The sequence below is a fragment of the Dipodomys spectabilis genome, unplaced genomic scaffold (genome assembly GCF_019054845.1).
Source record: "Dipodomys spectabilis isolate Male_0828 unplaced genomic scaffold, ASM1905484v1 ptg000187l, whole genome shotgun sequence".
NCBI classification, from domain to species: Eukaryota; Metazoa; Chordata; class Mammalia; order Rodentia; family Heteromyidae; genus Dipodomys; species Dipodomys spectabilis.
The window spans coordinates 14,138,201-14,152,922 of NW_024870864.1; the positions used below are offsets into that span (position 1 = coordinate 14,138,201).

The following is a 14,722-nucleotide window of genomic DNA, read 5'->3' on the forward strand; positions in this document are numbered from 1 at the left end:
CTCATGATTCTGAAAGTCCCATTATTATCATTTTTTAATTGTGACAATACCATACATAGGGGTTACAATTACATGGGCAAGGTAATGAGTACATTTCTTATCAAGCATCACTGCCTCCTCCTTTGTTTCCCCTTACTATCTCTGCCCTCCCATCTCCCCACACCCACAATTGTAAAGTTTATTTTTCGACATAACGTATTGTACATCTCATTGTTGCAATTGGTCCACCCATATCCCTATTTAAACAATTTGTTTTTTCCTTCCCCTCCCCAAATCATACCAACATCAAATAGAGTGAAAACAGGGGTCTCCTTGGCACAGGACAATTTTTGTTTAACAAAGCTACAAATTGAAGTTTGACTCTGCATAATGTTATGTTCAATGTCTGTTTCCTCCAATCTTCCTCTAATGGAGGCCTTTTCTCACCTGACTCTTCGAGGTTAGAAGATTATGTTTTTCCCTTCCAAAAATCTACCATTAACTGGCAAACAAGCCTCACAATGAACAAAGGCTTCCCCTGAGACTTGAGTATGCATTGGATTTTCTCTCAGAAAATGCACAGACCACTCAGACATCCAAAGTAGACCCCTGCTATTTCCCTCAGCACAAGCATCATCTTAGGAAAGGTCCATCCTTACCAGTTTGTCTATTACATTTAAGTTCTCCTATTCCCTCTGTCACTGATAGATCTAAAATATCTCAACTTCCCCTGGTGGTAAAACATGAAATAGCCTGACAGACACAGCTGTGCTGGGAGAAGTTGTATACTTACTGAGCCTCAAACAGACAGAAAACATTTATAAAATTATCCACTGATTATATCATGAGCTTTACTAGGGAAGCATTTGAATACCTAAAAGAACCACAAACCACACAGAGAGTTGGTTTTAGTGCCAGGGGCAGAAAAATCTATTGAACAAATGCTATTTCTGCCGCTGATCCCTGTCTGCTCCTGCCAACAGCACTCCATGAAGCAAGGCTATGTCAGGTGAGACAGGGCTTATCTATGTGTGTCCTGATTGACCTGAAACTCTCCACATTCCTTCCGGTGTCCTCCTGAGTGTTTAGGATTACACATAGGCAGTGTTATTGCAAACAAGGGAACCCATGGGACCTGTGTTTCTTTGGCCCTGGCTTACTTCACTTAATATATTTTTTTCTAAGTCTTTCCATTTTCTAACAAATGGGGCAATATCATTCTTTCGGGTGGAGGCATAGAATTCCATTTTGTATATATACCACATTTTCTTGATCCATTCATCTACTGAGGGACATCTGGGTTGGTTCTGTATCTTAGGTTTGGTAAATAATGCTGCATTAAACATATGTGCTGGTAGCTTTAGAATGTCTACACAAGAGATCTTTAGGTTTTACGGTTCCTACCTGAGGCTCAGGGCATAACAGTCTTATTACACAAACTGTGAAGTGGTTGATCTCCACTCTCATATCCACTCTTCTTTCCTCCTGAAACATAGCCATTCCTAAAATGTCTTGGTCTCAAACTCAGGTGTGGGGGGACGTTGTGTGTACCAGGAGTGGATGTTTATCAAAAGACAGGTCCACCTTCAAAGTTCCTCTAATTAAATGCAGGTAAATAGAAAGGCATGACTTTTACAGTTTCATCATACCTTCCTTTGGCTTCAGAAGTGTGATATTTCAGGCAGCAGATACATCATAACCAGGGTCGAAGTAGGTGAATCTCTCAAATCCAGATCCACATGCAGTTCATTTAGTGAAGGATGATGAAGAGAACTCTGACTTTGGCAAGGACTTTCCCTGTGTGTGAGCTTCTTACTTTGAGGAGCAGTGTTATTTTGTGTACCTTCAGCACCTGAGACTCACAATGATGAGAGGTTGATTCACTGTCATGTAAATGTCCTGCTAGTGGCTCCCCAGGTGTGACATCCTGCATTAGGGTGGACAGTGTCCCCACATGCTGGTCCTGATGTGGGAGCCTTCCTCACTGTGCTCTGCCTTTACTGTCTGTGGCAGTTTTTCCTTGTTTCCCATGCTAAGGATGTCTTCTCAATTCCTTGTGGCTTCATTGCCTTGCTCACCCTTTACTATGTTTTGCTTATTCAAATCTGAATCTGCTGGGACCACAAGTTCTAAAACAGTTACTAAAAAAAATGTTATTTAGGAACTGGAAGAGATGATAGTGTAAGAACATGAAGGTTTATGAAGCATAAGAGACTGAAGTAGATGTGAGTTCTTGGTTTAGGGAACATCTTATCTTTGAAGGGGAGCTTTTGGGGCTATTGATAGGAGACAGGAATGTTATCTGAGAGATTTGGAGACTGCTAGCTCAGAAATTCATAAAGATCACCAAGCTATATATATAGCCATATCTTTTAAATCTTTCCAACCCTGCTCCTTTTCATGTGCCCTGAGCACAGCCCACTGCCCTGAGAACTTATTCAGAGGCTGCTCACACCCTATGCAGGAGAAGGTTCCACTCAGCAAATAGATTGGACATGAAGGCCCCTGCTCAGCTCCTGCCATCCTGCTGCTCTGGCTCCCAGGTAAGGAAGAACAATGCTGGGGATTACTCATCTCATATTAACAGAGTAGCCTGAAGCTTTGTGGAAGTACTTGGATAATACCACTAATTGTTTTAGTGTTTCCAATGTCAGGTACCCATTGTGATGTCCAGTTGACCCAGTCGCCATCCCTGCCTGCATCTCTGGGAGAGAGAGTCACCATCACTTGCAAAGCTAGTGACGTCATTAGCAATTATTTACATTCTTACCAGCAGAGAGCAAGGAAAGCTCCAAAGCTCCTGATCTATTTTGCACCTACTTGGCAATCTGGGGTCCCATGGAGGTTCAATGGAAGTGGATCTGGCACAGAGTTCACTCGCAGCATCAGCAGCCTGCAGCCTGAAGATTTTGCCACTTACTACTGTCAGCAAGGTAATTAGTTACCTACCCCTGTGACACCAGTCAGAACAAAAGCCTCCCAGGGAAGCAGAAGTGAGAGCCTGGGTTGCCCCAGATGCTTATCCTGGTGCTTCAACTGCTGACAGAACATCTCAGATGCAGCCCCCTTTTTAAGGTCACTGGAAAGCATTGGGAGATAGGTTCTGGAGTCAACTGCATGCCTTAACTGTCTGTCCTCCTGCTCATCCCAAGCAGCACACACCTGACACTGCCTCTTCTGTGATTTACAAAGAATACTGCTCTGTACTCATGTATGGTTTAGTCTGTCCTAAAATCCTGCAGTCAGTCAATAATGAAGCCATTCTATATATGTCAGGGCAGGTTTTTAAAGGCAAGGAGAAATACCTTGTGAAATGCATTTTGAAAACTCCTTTTTTTTTAAAGAAAAATAGTCGTTAAAAATTTTTTAATTCAATTTTGCATTTCCATGGAATAATTTTATTTGAAGTACAATATGATGTTTGAGGATGCTAAATAATGTAATAAACAAGTGAGTTGAGTACCTTCAACATTTATCAACTTCCTGTCAGGGAATTTTATTTCCAGCAAATGTATTTTTTTAAATAATTTCAACTCTCATGTCAAAACATACAACATTTTAATCTACTTCTCAGAAAATTTGATTTGATACTGAGTATCATATAATTGTTCTAAACTTTGGAAAGTAGAGTGGAAAAATAAGTTTTTAAATAACTTCAGGAAACATCAAGAAAAAATTAACTAATACTTTGTATCAGGTTTTGGAAGGTTTGAACATGTTTTTTTTCTGGTGCTTGATCTTAGAAGTGTTATTCTGAGAGCAGATAACAAAAGCACCATTGGCTTCTGGCCTAGTTCACATAAACCCAAACTGAAGAATGGAAATAAATATATGTGAATAAATAAAATACATTTAAGACACTTGTGGAGTCATGCACTAGGTACAGTTACATAGTGACCCATATTATATCTAGATTTATCAGAGTAATCAGAAGTGACTTCCATATATCCTACAGACATACTGAGAGTCATAAGTTCACATTTAGTAATTAACATGCATTCTTACACATGGAAATGTATATGGAAGGGAGGAGCTAGATTGGGAGGGATGGTTCATTATGATGAAAGGCTGATAGGTAAAGAAGAATTGCATTTATAACCTCATATGTTTAATGGAAATCATTTTATACAACTCCTTATAGATATTAAAAATAGAATAAAGACATGAGAGGTGTATCGAGTTCTCACTTGTCCACACTCTCACCTCTGTCCAAGTTCCTTGCATATTGTGGATCAATAGGATTGAGTCCCTTCCACCTTCCAATCTTATATGTGATTAGAAGATGTCCCATCTCATTCAGAATATAAACAGGAAAGCAGAGAGGTAGAGCAGTGCTGGGTAATGTATTTCCTGAAGAGACTGTGGTGATGGGAGCCCATAGTTGATGATCCAGTGAAGTCACTGCCCAACTCTCAGAATATATCCAGGAGGGCATTACCCCATACCAGATACATACATGACTCTTCGTATTAGCGACTTGTAACTATAGCAAGAGTTTCAAGAAGTCTCAGTTCATGGAAAATGAGATATTTTCATGAAATATGTAAGTGACCATTCTCAAATAGAAATATTTCTTGACAAAAAGGAAGAAAACACAACTAAACATGTATGTACTAGTATTTTCTTTCCTAATCAGAAGGTGTCCAGAATTCAGAATCATCAATACCATCTCCGAGAGCATGTTACCAATACAATATTACAAATCCACTTCACATCTACTGAAAGTGAATCTGCATTTTAGCAAGTTAACAAGTAATCTCTGTAAGTATTAAGAAGTTGTATTTAGAAGAAGAAAAGTATCACAGGTAGAGAGATGCTTTTTACTCCTCAATTAGCCTATTATGAGCACTTCTATTTAAACCAAATTTCTCTCTCTCTCTCTCTCTCTCTCTCTCTCACACACACACACACACACACACACGTGCGTGTGCATACACACAAACATGACACACCATTGTCAGTCCTTTTCTTTAACAAAGTACCTGACCTAAACTCTGAATAAAGAAGAGTTTAAGTCATAGTTTTAGATGTAGAATGTCCCTGATGCTTTATTTTCATCTGTCTTTACTCTGAAGACTCTCTTGCATGTGGTACAATATGTTGTGTTAATAAAGAGAGAACCAGTTGTAATTTGAGGTGGCCAAGCCTATGGTTTTCTTCATTTGATAGCAGGTGACTATTATGAGAACTGCCTCACTGCATGAGAGTATCTTTAACCCTCTGGTGAGCAGTGGGTATAATCTCCAATCCCATAATATAATCACATCCCACAAGTCACCTCTTCCATTGGCCAGGTTCATCCATTGGGGCAGCAGTACAAACACCCTGCATGTGTCCTAACTTCCCTCAGGTGAAGCAGAGACTAAAACATCTGAGACAAATAAACAGAGACTGGTTAAATTAGATTGGGACTGGAGATATTTGGAGATTTTATGTTAATTTAAGATAATCAAAATTATATATATATATACATATATATATATTATTTCAAGTAGTTACAAAAAATGGTCTCACCTCAGTATGTCAATTGATAAGTACACCATATTTTGATCCTTTTACCCTTCCTGTACTCTCCAGAGGAAACTTTAAGAAATGCTTTGATTAATTTGCTGTACAAATACATTGTGGAAGAATGACAAGATATTTAGTGAATTTAAAAAACTGTTACATTGAATTCATACTTTCAAGTGTAATAAATTTTCCTATTACGTTAAAAGACCATTAGGGTACTTACAACCTGCAAGAGAAAATTTTGTTATCCTTGTGAATTCTATACCCTCTATCTTAATATGAAAATCCTGGCAAATAGAGATGCTAGCATCCCTAAGAGATAACCTGGTAACTATTTCATCTAGCTCAACTCTGTGCTTTTATTGGTGAACTGTTTTGAGAATCAGTGCTGCTGATGCTTGATACTGTGTCTTTCTCTAGATTAGATGAGGGAGGAATGGAGGACCCAGATACAATGACCATTCCTTTCCTAGAGTCTCTCCTGGACATAAAGCTGCATATCATTGGGCCTCTGATGTTGTTTTAGGGTGGTGAGGTGAAATGCACCGTTTTTCCCTCAATTCCAGATATTATCAGTGGAGTCCTTCTTTCCATGCTAAAGGCATCATGGATTTTATTGGTTGTCACCAAATATAGAACAGATCTGCTGCTACTTTGCTCAGAAGAGCAAGCCTTACTTCCCTGTGACTCTTCTCACAGTGTTGACCCAACCTGGCTATTTGCATATTGCTCCCTAAGGAGGACCTTCCTTTCTAAGTCTAAGATAAAGGCTCAGATCAGAACTTGCCTTGACCTGTCAAAACTCCTCATTTCAGTCCTAAAAATGAAGTCTTGTCTCAGCTACTGTGGCTGTTAATGCTCTGGAACCCTGGTAACAGCAAAGGAGGATGAGAAATGTGAGTGGGGTGGCAGGGTGAGATCTAAGATTCCAGTTGTGCCCTGTCCATGTGTTAGATGTGCAGGTCTTGTTAATCATGATGGAGTAAGTGAGATTTAGGTCTGCAGAAGGAGTGAAAACCTGTGTTTGGTGAGAATAATGTATTATGCCTAGAGCCCTATTTATGCTTAAAATTATCTCTATTTTTTCACTTTAATGAGCATGGAAGATAGGGAGATGCCTTTTCCTTCTTAATTAAATCATTTAAGAGCATTTCTAATTAAATACCCCATTTTTCTCTCTCCCCCTCACACATAATCTGTATTAGTTCATTGGTAAAACAAGTTTCTTTTCATAAGCTCTGAATAGTTTTGTTTAACGCACAATTTTAGATGCAAAATGTTTTTATATTATAAGTCAAACCATGTAATATTAATAATAGGTAATACATCAAAATAAAAATAAAAAGCATGTCTCTGTACATTTGTGTATAACATTGCACGTCTATCTTATTCTAATTTCAGGATCAAGTGGAGATGTTGTGATGACCCAGACTCCACTCTCCCTGCCTGTCACCCTAGGAGAGCCGGCCTCCATCTCTTGCAGGTCTATTCAAAACTTTCTATATAACAATGGAAACACATATTTGAAATGGTTCCTGCAGAAGCGAAGACATTCTCCACAACTCCTGATCTATGAGGTTTCCAACTGAGAATCTGGGATCTCAGAAAGATTCAGTGGCAGTGGGTCAGGCACAGATTGCACATTGAAAATCAGCAGTGTGGATTCTGAGCCTATTGGGGTGTATTAGTGCTTTCAAGCTACACATAATCCTCCCACAGTGATACATGCCTGAACTAGAACCTCTCCTCTGGCTGGGTGAGCAGCCCTCATGTGTTGCTGCTCTGGGAACCAGCAGAGAAGATTATCTGAATGAGCTGAGGAGGAAGATATTGTGATCAATATGACTGGGTGGACATAAAGAGCATATGATAATTGGATGACTTGGAAACTACAAAGAGCAGGAGAAAATCATGTAAGGATAAAGACCAGGCGACTTTAGGTAAACAATGAGGTATCTATTGAAAAAATATGTGTCTCTTAAGTAGTACTATGGACAATCAGTGATATAAGCATCAAGTATCTTCTATGATTTTATTCCCTTCATAAGGAAACTTATAAAACTTCCATCATGCACATCCTTTTGGCCCATACATACAGTCTATGTTATGTTTTCTGTTCAGAAGCTGGAAACCCAGTTGTACTTTGTCTAGCATCTTCTCTGTTTGTCTCCAAACCCTGTATAAATATCAAACCCTTCACAGACTTCTCTCACTGGTTCCTCGTTGAATCAAGCTTGGGCTGATACAGTGTTGGACTCTGCACACTGGTCTCTGGCCTTGTGTGTTCTGGGAATATGGCTCTACTTAAGAGAGTAGAGTATGATGAAGTCATGAAATAGTGTTCATAGGTCACAGAAGTCTGAGACTGAGCCCTTGTATCTGTCTTGTATTCTGTCTTGTATCTGTTTCTAGCTTCTATTGATAGTTTTATGGGTCTGAAGCGTTGTATATCTTTTAGTGTCTCTAAGACAGAAAATCTCCATCACTTGATGGACAGAAACAATTTTGGAAGAGTCTGAATTTTTCTCACATGCTATGTCAACCTGGATGCATTACATCCTCCAGCTGGGTTCAGAACTGTGGGATAGACCATTGATTTTCAAATACCAGCATGGTTGTTCTAGTAATAAGGCTTGTGATCTTGATCCCGAACTTGGCTGTCAGCCCATCTATGTAACTGTAAGAGGATCAGACACATGCGTCCATGAGACCAGGCAGAGGCAGGCAAGCACAGGAGAAAGAATATTATAAGGTTTATTAGAGAAGCCGTATTTCCCCCAAGTGGTAGCACATGGCCTCCATCACCATCCAGATAGCAAGAGCGTGTGATGGATAGGAAGTGAGGTAAATGGGAGTTCAGGTGGGTCTGGGCAGAGAGAGGGAGGAGCCAATGGATGGAGGGAACTCCAGGATGGGAGGAGAGCCCGGTTCTGGGTGGAGCTAAGAAACATAGGTGAGCATAACACTAACAGTAACTACACAGAAGTATATTAAAACTAAATTTTTAGTCCTTTAGGAACCATAGGTACATTCCCAATTTTGATGAGGGAGGTGCTGAGTGAATTTGGTTTCCTTTTCAATTGAGATACATTTCTTTTCTTTGTAAAAAAAAGAAAAAGAAAAAAGAAAAAAAGCTCTGCAGTATCTTCTGTGAGAAAAAGAAGTGAGATTGCAATATGGTGTCAGAATGCAAATGTAGATTGGGGGAGAAACAGCCCCTGTGTCCACAAAGCAGACAAATCCTCATGTGACCAACATGGGAATATAGTCAACACAAGCATTGCTGCAAGCCACGAGGCCAGGCCTCTGGTTCCTGTAGGCAGGGCTGTGAGCCGCCTGTGGCTAGAGTGACAGGAGTAGCTGTCTTCTTTGTGGGTCATAGCCTGAAAGTGGAGCCACAGATATGAGGGACCCTCCAGAGGCTATATCAGAGGTGGCATTACTGAGACTGCTAGGAGTTTGTTGCTTGAGGATTCCCAATAGTTTGTAATACAGTATTGCAGCATGTAACATTTTCTGATTCCCAATAGTTTGTAATTCAGTATTCCAGAATGTAACATTTTCTGCTTCTTAGACTTAATATTTGAAACCAAAATAATAACTAGTCCACCAGATAGCATCAACAAAGTTTCTTTGTTGTTGCTAATTATCATATTTTGACACTAGATTTGTTAGAGGAGGCCAATATGAACAACCTTCCAGGACTTCACACTGAAATCAAACAAGAACAGGGGAGACACTAATTCCTCCACCTGCACAGTCACATGGTACAAATGGAGGAAAAAGGACAATTTTCCTTCTGTGAATCAGTTTTTTGTTCTTCAGCGAAATTCATGTTTTCTACTTATTCATGTTGTTCAGTGTTGTTTTGAAAACTAGCAGAGACCTGGTTTCTCTGGGTGTAGTTTTGTCCTCTGTGTTTACTTCACACTATTGGATTGTGTTTATTAACCCCTTAATGGGTTAACAATAGGGTGGTGGTATGGGAATTGTTAAGAGCATGGGGTGGGGCTCAGTTGGAGGAAATACATCACTTGTGGGCATGTCCTTGGCGCTAATCTTGCCCTTACCACTTCCTATGGTTTGTTTTGTTTTGTTTTTGTTTTTTTTCCTTTGGATTCTAATGTGCCTTGAGTTGAGTAGCCTCTGCTAGATGGTCCTACAACCTGATCTTGGGCCTCACCTCAGGCCAAGGAAGTCAATGATTGTGATTTGAAATCTCTGAAAGTATGAGCCCAAATTAGCACTTCCTTCTCTTACTTTGTTCTTGTCATGTCCCTGGTTTTACACATGTTCTGGGGAAAAGAGTCCAACATTCATGTAAAGACAGACTCATGTAAAAAGATGACGTTTTTGGGGAACTGGATAGCTGACCAGCAAGGGACTCAGCACAGACTCTGGAGCTGAAACTGCCACCCCGAATGGCCCTCAAGCTAGGGATTTTAAAGACAATACTCATGTGGTCAAGCCTGTCAACATGCAGGTGGCCAAGAGGATTGTAGCACACACACAAAGATTGCATATTTATGTCAGTGGCCAATGGGGTTACAGTCTGTCTCATTGTTGGGTCTTCGTTCGTCCCACGAAAGACGAACAGGGTCCGAGGAAAAGTAAGTGCTTTGTTCTCCTGATCCCCAGCCTCCCTCAGCCCGGGAGACAATCAGACACAGTGGAGAGCTAAATCAAGTAGGAAGAAAACTCGTTTATTAACAGAGAGCAGCCCTTTTTAAAGCCAAAAAGGGCAGGTGGCATGGCAGGGTGGGAAGAGGAAACTACACTGTCAAGGTCACCCCCTATCATGCACCTAAGCTTCCACGGGCTGATTATGCACTGAACATAAGGGAAATTGGGCTCTTCCCACTCTACTCTCTCTCAGTGCCATCTTTGCTGCCCATGTGCTCTGCATCTCATAGTATCTGTTTGAACTAACCTATCATTCTGGTTTGATTTGGGATGCAAATTGGGTGGTCTCCACATAAAGCATTCATTCATGGGGACAGAGATTAGGCTGCTCCTTTCTGGCAGAGCAAAGGTGGCTGGGATGTTTTACTGTTGATAACCAAACAGGGCTGCAGATCCTGTCTGGGCTATTGATAATCAAACAGGGCTACACATCAAACAACCTGATCACAACAATCCTAAGGTGCTTTCCAAACAGTTTCCACATTTCCTGGGGTCTCAACAAACAGCATATTTTCTGACCCTGGGGCTTTTTAGAAACCAGTATTTTGATTCTCAAGGGTGGACAGGAACTCCTGGTATATTAAAAGTGGAGTTAGTTTTTGCTCACCCCAACAACACACACAAAATTTATGAAAACACCCATACCTACTGCATAGCAATCTGTACTTTAAGTAGGTAATAAGGATCCATACAAGGTTTGAGAAATTAGGCTTTATGGGAAATCTATTTTTGCTAAGGAGATCTTCACTTGGCAATATTATTTAGTCACATATCAATATTCATCAATTCTGTAACCTCAGACCTCAAAATAATAATTATTTTTAGAAATCTGAGGATATGTCAAGATTAAATAGTATTCAAAATATTGCCTAAAATCCACACAAGTGAGAGAAGTAAAGGAGTGGATTCAAGTTGAGGTTATACTGGCCAATTGTTATAAAGAAGCTATCTCAAAAGAAATCTAGGCATTTGGATAATCTCCTATAATCATGGTTACTAAGGCTGTACAGAGAGGTGGAACATGGCCTTGTCTGTATCTCCAAAACTAAAATGAAAAAGTTTAGGATTGCTGGGTCATAGGGGAGCTATATGTGGAGTACTTTGAGGAACTTCCATGCTGCTTTCCAAAGTGGTTGAACAACTTTACACCAGCAACAATGCAGTAAGGTTCCCTTCTGTCCACATCCCCTCCAGCATCTGTTGTTATTAGTTCTTCATTATAGCCATTCTACCTGGGGTGAGGTGGTATCTCAATGTTGTATTTATTTGCATTTCTTTTATGGCTATAGAGGTTGAGCATTTCTTCATGTGTCTATTGGCCATCCTTCTTTCCTCTTCAGAGAAGTTTCTCTTTAAGTCTTTAGCCCACTTGTTTATTGGGCAGTTGTTTCTTTGAAGATTTGTTGATGGGGGATTTAATTTGTTGAGTTCAAGGCATATATTAGATATGAGACCCTTGTCCATTGAAAGGCTAGTGAAGATCTTTTCCCAATTCGTGGGCTTTCTATTGATTTTGCTAGCTATGTCCTTTGCCATGCAGAAGCTCTGCAATTTCATGCAATCCCATTTGTCAAACCTTTCTTTGATTTGTTGTGTTTGTGGGTCTCTATTCAGAAAATTTCAGCCTGTGCCAAGGAGACCTAGGGTTTATCCTATTCCATCCTGTAATGTTTTCAGAGTGTCTACTTTGACTCCGAGGTCTTTGATGCATTTGGAGTTGATTCTGGTGCAGGATGATATATAAGGATCTAGCTTTAGTTTTCTACAAGTAGTTAATCAATTTTGCCAGCACCATTTATTGAAGAGGCTGTCTTTCTTTGATTCTATTTTTTTAGCTCCCTTATCGAAGATGGCTATAGGTCTGTAGGTTCATTTCTGGGTTTTCAATTCTATTCCATTGGTCCTGAGGTCTGTTCTTGTGCCAGTACCAAGCTGTTTTGATTACTATGGCTTTGTAATAGAGATGGAAATTTGTTATTGATATTCCTCCAGCACTATTCTTTCTGTTGAGGATTGTTTTTGCTACTCGGAGTCCTTTATTGTTTCATATGAATTTTTGGATTGCCTCTTCTATTTCCTTGAAGAATGAGGTTGGAATTTTGATAGATATCGCTTTGAAATTGTACATAGCCTTGGGAAGTATTGCCATTTTCATGATGTTGATCTTTCCAATCCAGGAGCATGGGAGTTTTTGCCACTTTCTAAGTTCTGTTTTGATTTCCTTTTTCAAGTTTTTAAAGTTTTCATCATAGAGGTCCTTCTCTTCTTTGGTTAAGTTAATTCTTAGGTATTTTATTTTTTGTGGGGCTATTACAAATGGAGTTGCTTTCCTAATTTCAGCCCCTCTTTCTCATTGTTGGCATACAGAAAAGCCATTGAGTTTCGAGGGTGAATTTTATACTCTGCTACTTTGCCAAAGTTTTGAATCAGCTTGAGTAATTTGGGAGTGGAGTCTATGGGATTCTTTAAATACAAGATCATGTCATCTGCAAAGAGGGAGAGTTTTATTTCTTCTTTCCATATTTGGATCCCCTTTATGTTTGCATCTTGTCTTATTGCTGTAGCTAGGCATTCTAATACTAGATTGAAGAGCATTGGAGAGAGTGGTCATCCTTGTCTTGTTCCAGAGTTAAGAGGAAATGGCTTTAGTTTTACAACATTAAGTATAATGCTGGCTGTAGGTTTGTCATATACAGCCTTCATTGTATTGAGGAATGTTCCATGCACTCCTAATTTTTCCAGAACCTTCGTCATAAAGGGGTGTTGGATCTTGTCAAGTGCTTTTGCTGCATCTATTGAGATAACCATGTGGTTCTTATCCTTGTTCCTGTTGATGTGATGAATAGTATTAATTGATTTGCATATAGTGAACCAGATTTGCATCCCTGAAATGAATCCTGTTTGATCGAGGTATATGATTTTTTTGGATGAATTGTTGAAGTTGATTGGCCAAAATTTTGTTGAGAAGTTTTGCATCAAAGTTCATCAAAAAAATGGGTCTATAGTTCTTTGATGAGTCCCTGCCTAATTTTGGGATGAGGGTTATGATGGCTTCATAGAATGTGTTTGGTAGTGAACTTTCTCTTTCAATTTCATTGAAGAGTTGGAGGAGTATTGGTGTGAGCTCTGCTTTGAGGGCCTTGTAGAATTCCGCTGTAAAAACATCTGGTCCTGGACTTTCCGTAGATGGGAGGTCTCTTATTGCTGTTTCTATTTCAATGTTTGATATGGGCCTGTTAAGCTGGTTTAACTCATCTTGGTTTACTTTTGGCATGTCAATATTTGCTAGGAACAGGTCCATTTCTGCCAAGTTCTCAAACTTATTAGCATAAAGTTTTGAGAAGTATTCCCTTATAATGTTCTGAATCTTGGTTGTTTCTGTGGTGATGTTTCCCTTCTCATCTCTAAGTTTATTTATTCGGTGCGTTCTCATCTTTTTCTGATAAGATTTGCTCAGGGTCTGTCAATTTTGTTAATTTTTTCGAAGAACCAACTCTTTGTTTTGTTGATTCTTTCTATAGTTATTTTTGGATTCTAATTCAATTAATTCTGATTTAATTTTAATTATTTCTTTTCATCTACAGGATTGGGGTTTATCTTGTTGCTCTTTTTCAATGAGGTTCAGATGTCTCATTAAATTGTTGGTTTCAGATCTCTCCAATTTGTTGATGTAGGAACTCAGAGCTATAAACTTGCCCTTGAGTACTGCCTTTGCTGTGTCCCAGAGGAGCTGGTAATTTGTGTGCTCATTTTTTTTGAATATCATGAACATTTGAATTTCCTTTCTAATCTCTTCCTTGTCCCACTCATGATTCAGCAGTGTGCTGTTCAGCCTGCATGTGTTACAGGACTTTCTTTGGTGGCTTTTGGTGTTGAGTTCTAATTTTATTCCCTTGTGGCCTGAGAGAATGCAAGTTATAACTTCAATGTTTCTGAATTTGGACAAGTTTGTTTTGTGGCCTAAAATGTGGTCTATTTTAGAAAATGTTCCATGTGCTGCTGAGAAAACGTGTATTCTGATGTTGCTAGGTGAAATATTCGGTAGATGTCTGTTAAATCTAGTTGATCTATGCAGTTGTTTAGATCTGTGGTTTCTCTGTTGAGTTTTTGTGGAGTTGATCTATCTAGTGGGGAGAGTGATGAGTTAAAATTAATTAATATCTTTGTATATATGTGGGATTTGAGGGAAAGTAGAGTTTCTTGGATAAATTTGGGTTGTTTGGGGAATAGATATTTAGAATTGTAATATCCTCCTGAAGGAGATATCCCTTACTTAGTATGTAGTAACCTTCTTTATCTCTTCTCATGAATTTTTATTTGAAGTCTAATTTTATCTGATATTAGGATTGCAACTCCCACCTGTTTATGGGGGGCGTTTGCTTGGTAGATTTTGTTCCAGCTTTTAACATTGAAAACGTGTTTGTTTTTATGGGCAAGATGTGACTCCTGAAGGCAACAGACAGAAGGATGTTGCTTTTTAATGCAACTAGACAGTCTATGTTGCTTAATTGGAGAGTTAAGTCCGTTAATGTTAAGAGGTATGACTGAG

General features: G+C 39.4%; 1 gene segment (V, D, J or C); it reads left to right on the forward strand.

The window, feature by feature from the left end:
• The window catches only part of LOC122121246, a 236,354-nt gene that overhangs the window by 209,887 nt on the left and 11,745 nt on the right, over positions 1–14,722 (forward strand). Inside the window, 2 exon segments of the V gene segment in view lie at positions 2,654–2,912; positions 6,892–6,973. Of these exon segments, the coding sequence occupies positions 2,654–2,912; positions 6,892–6,973 (341 nt within the window).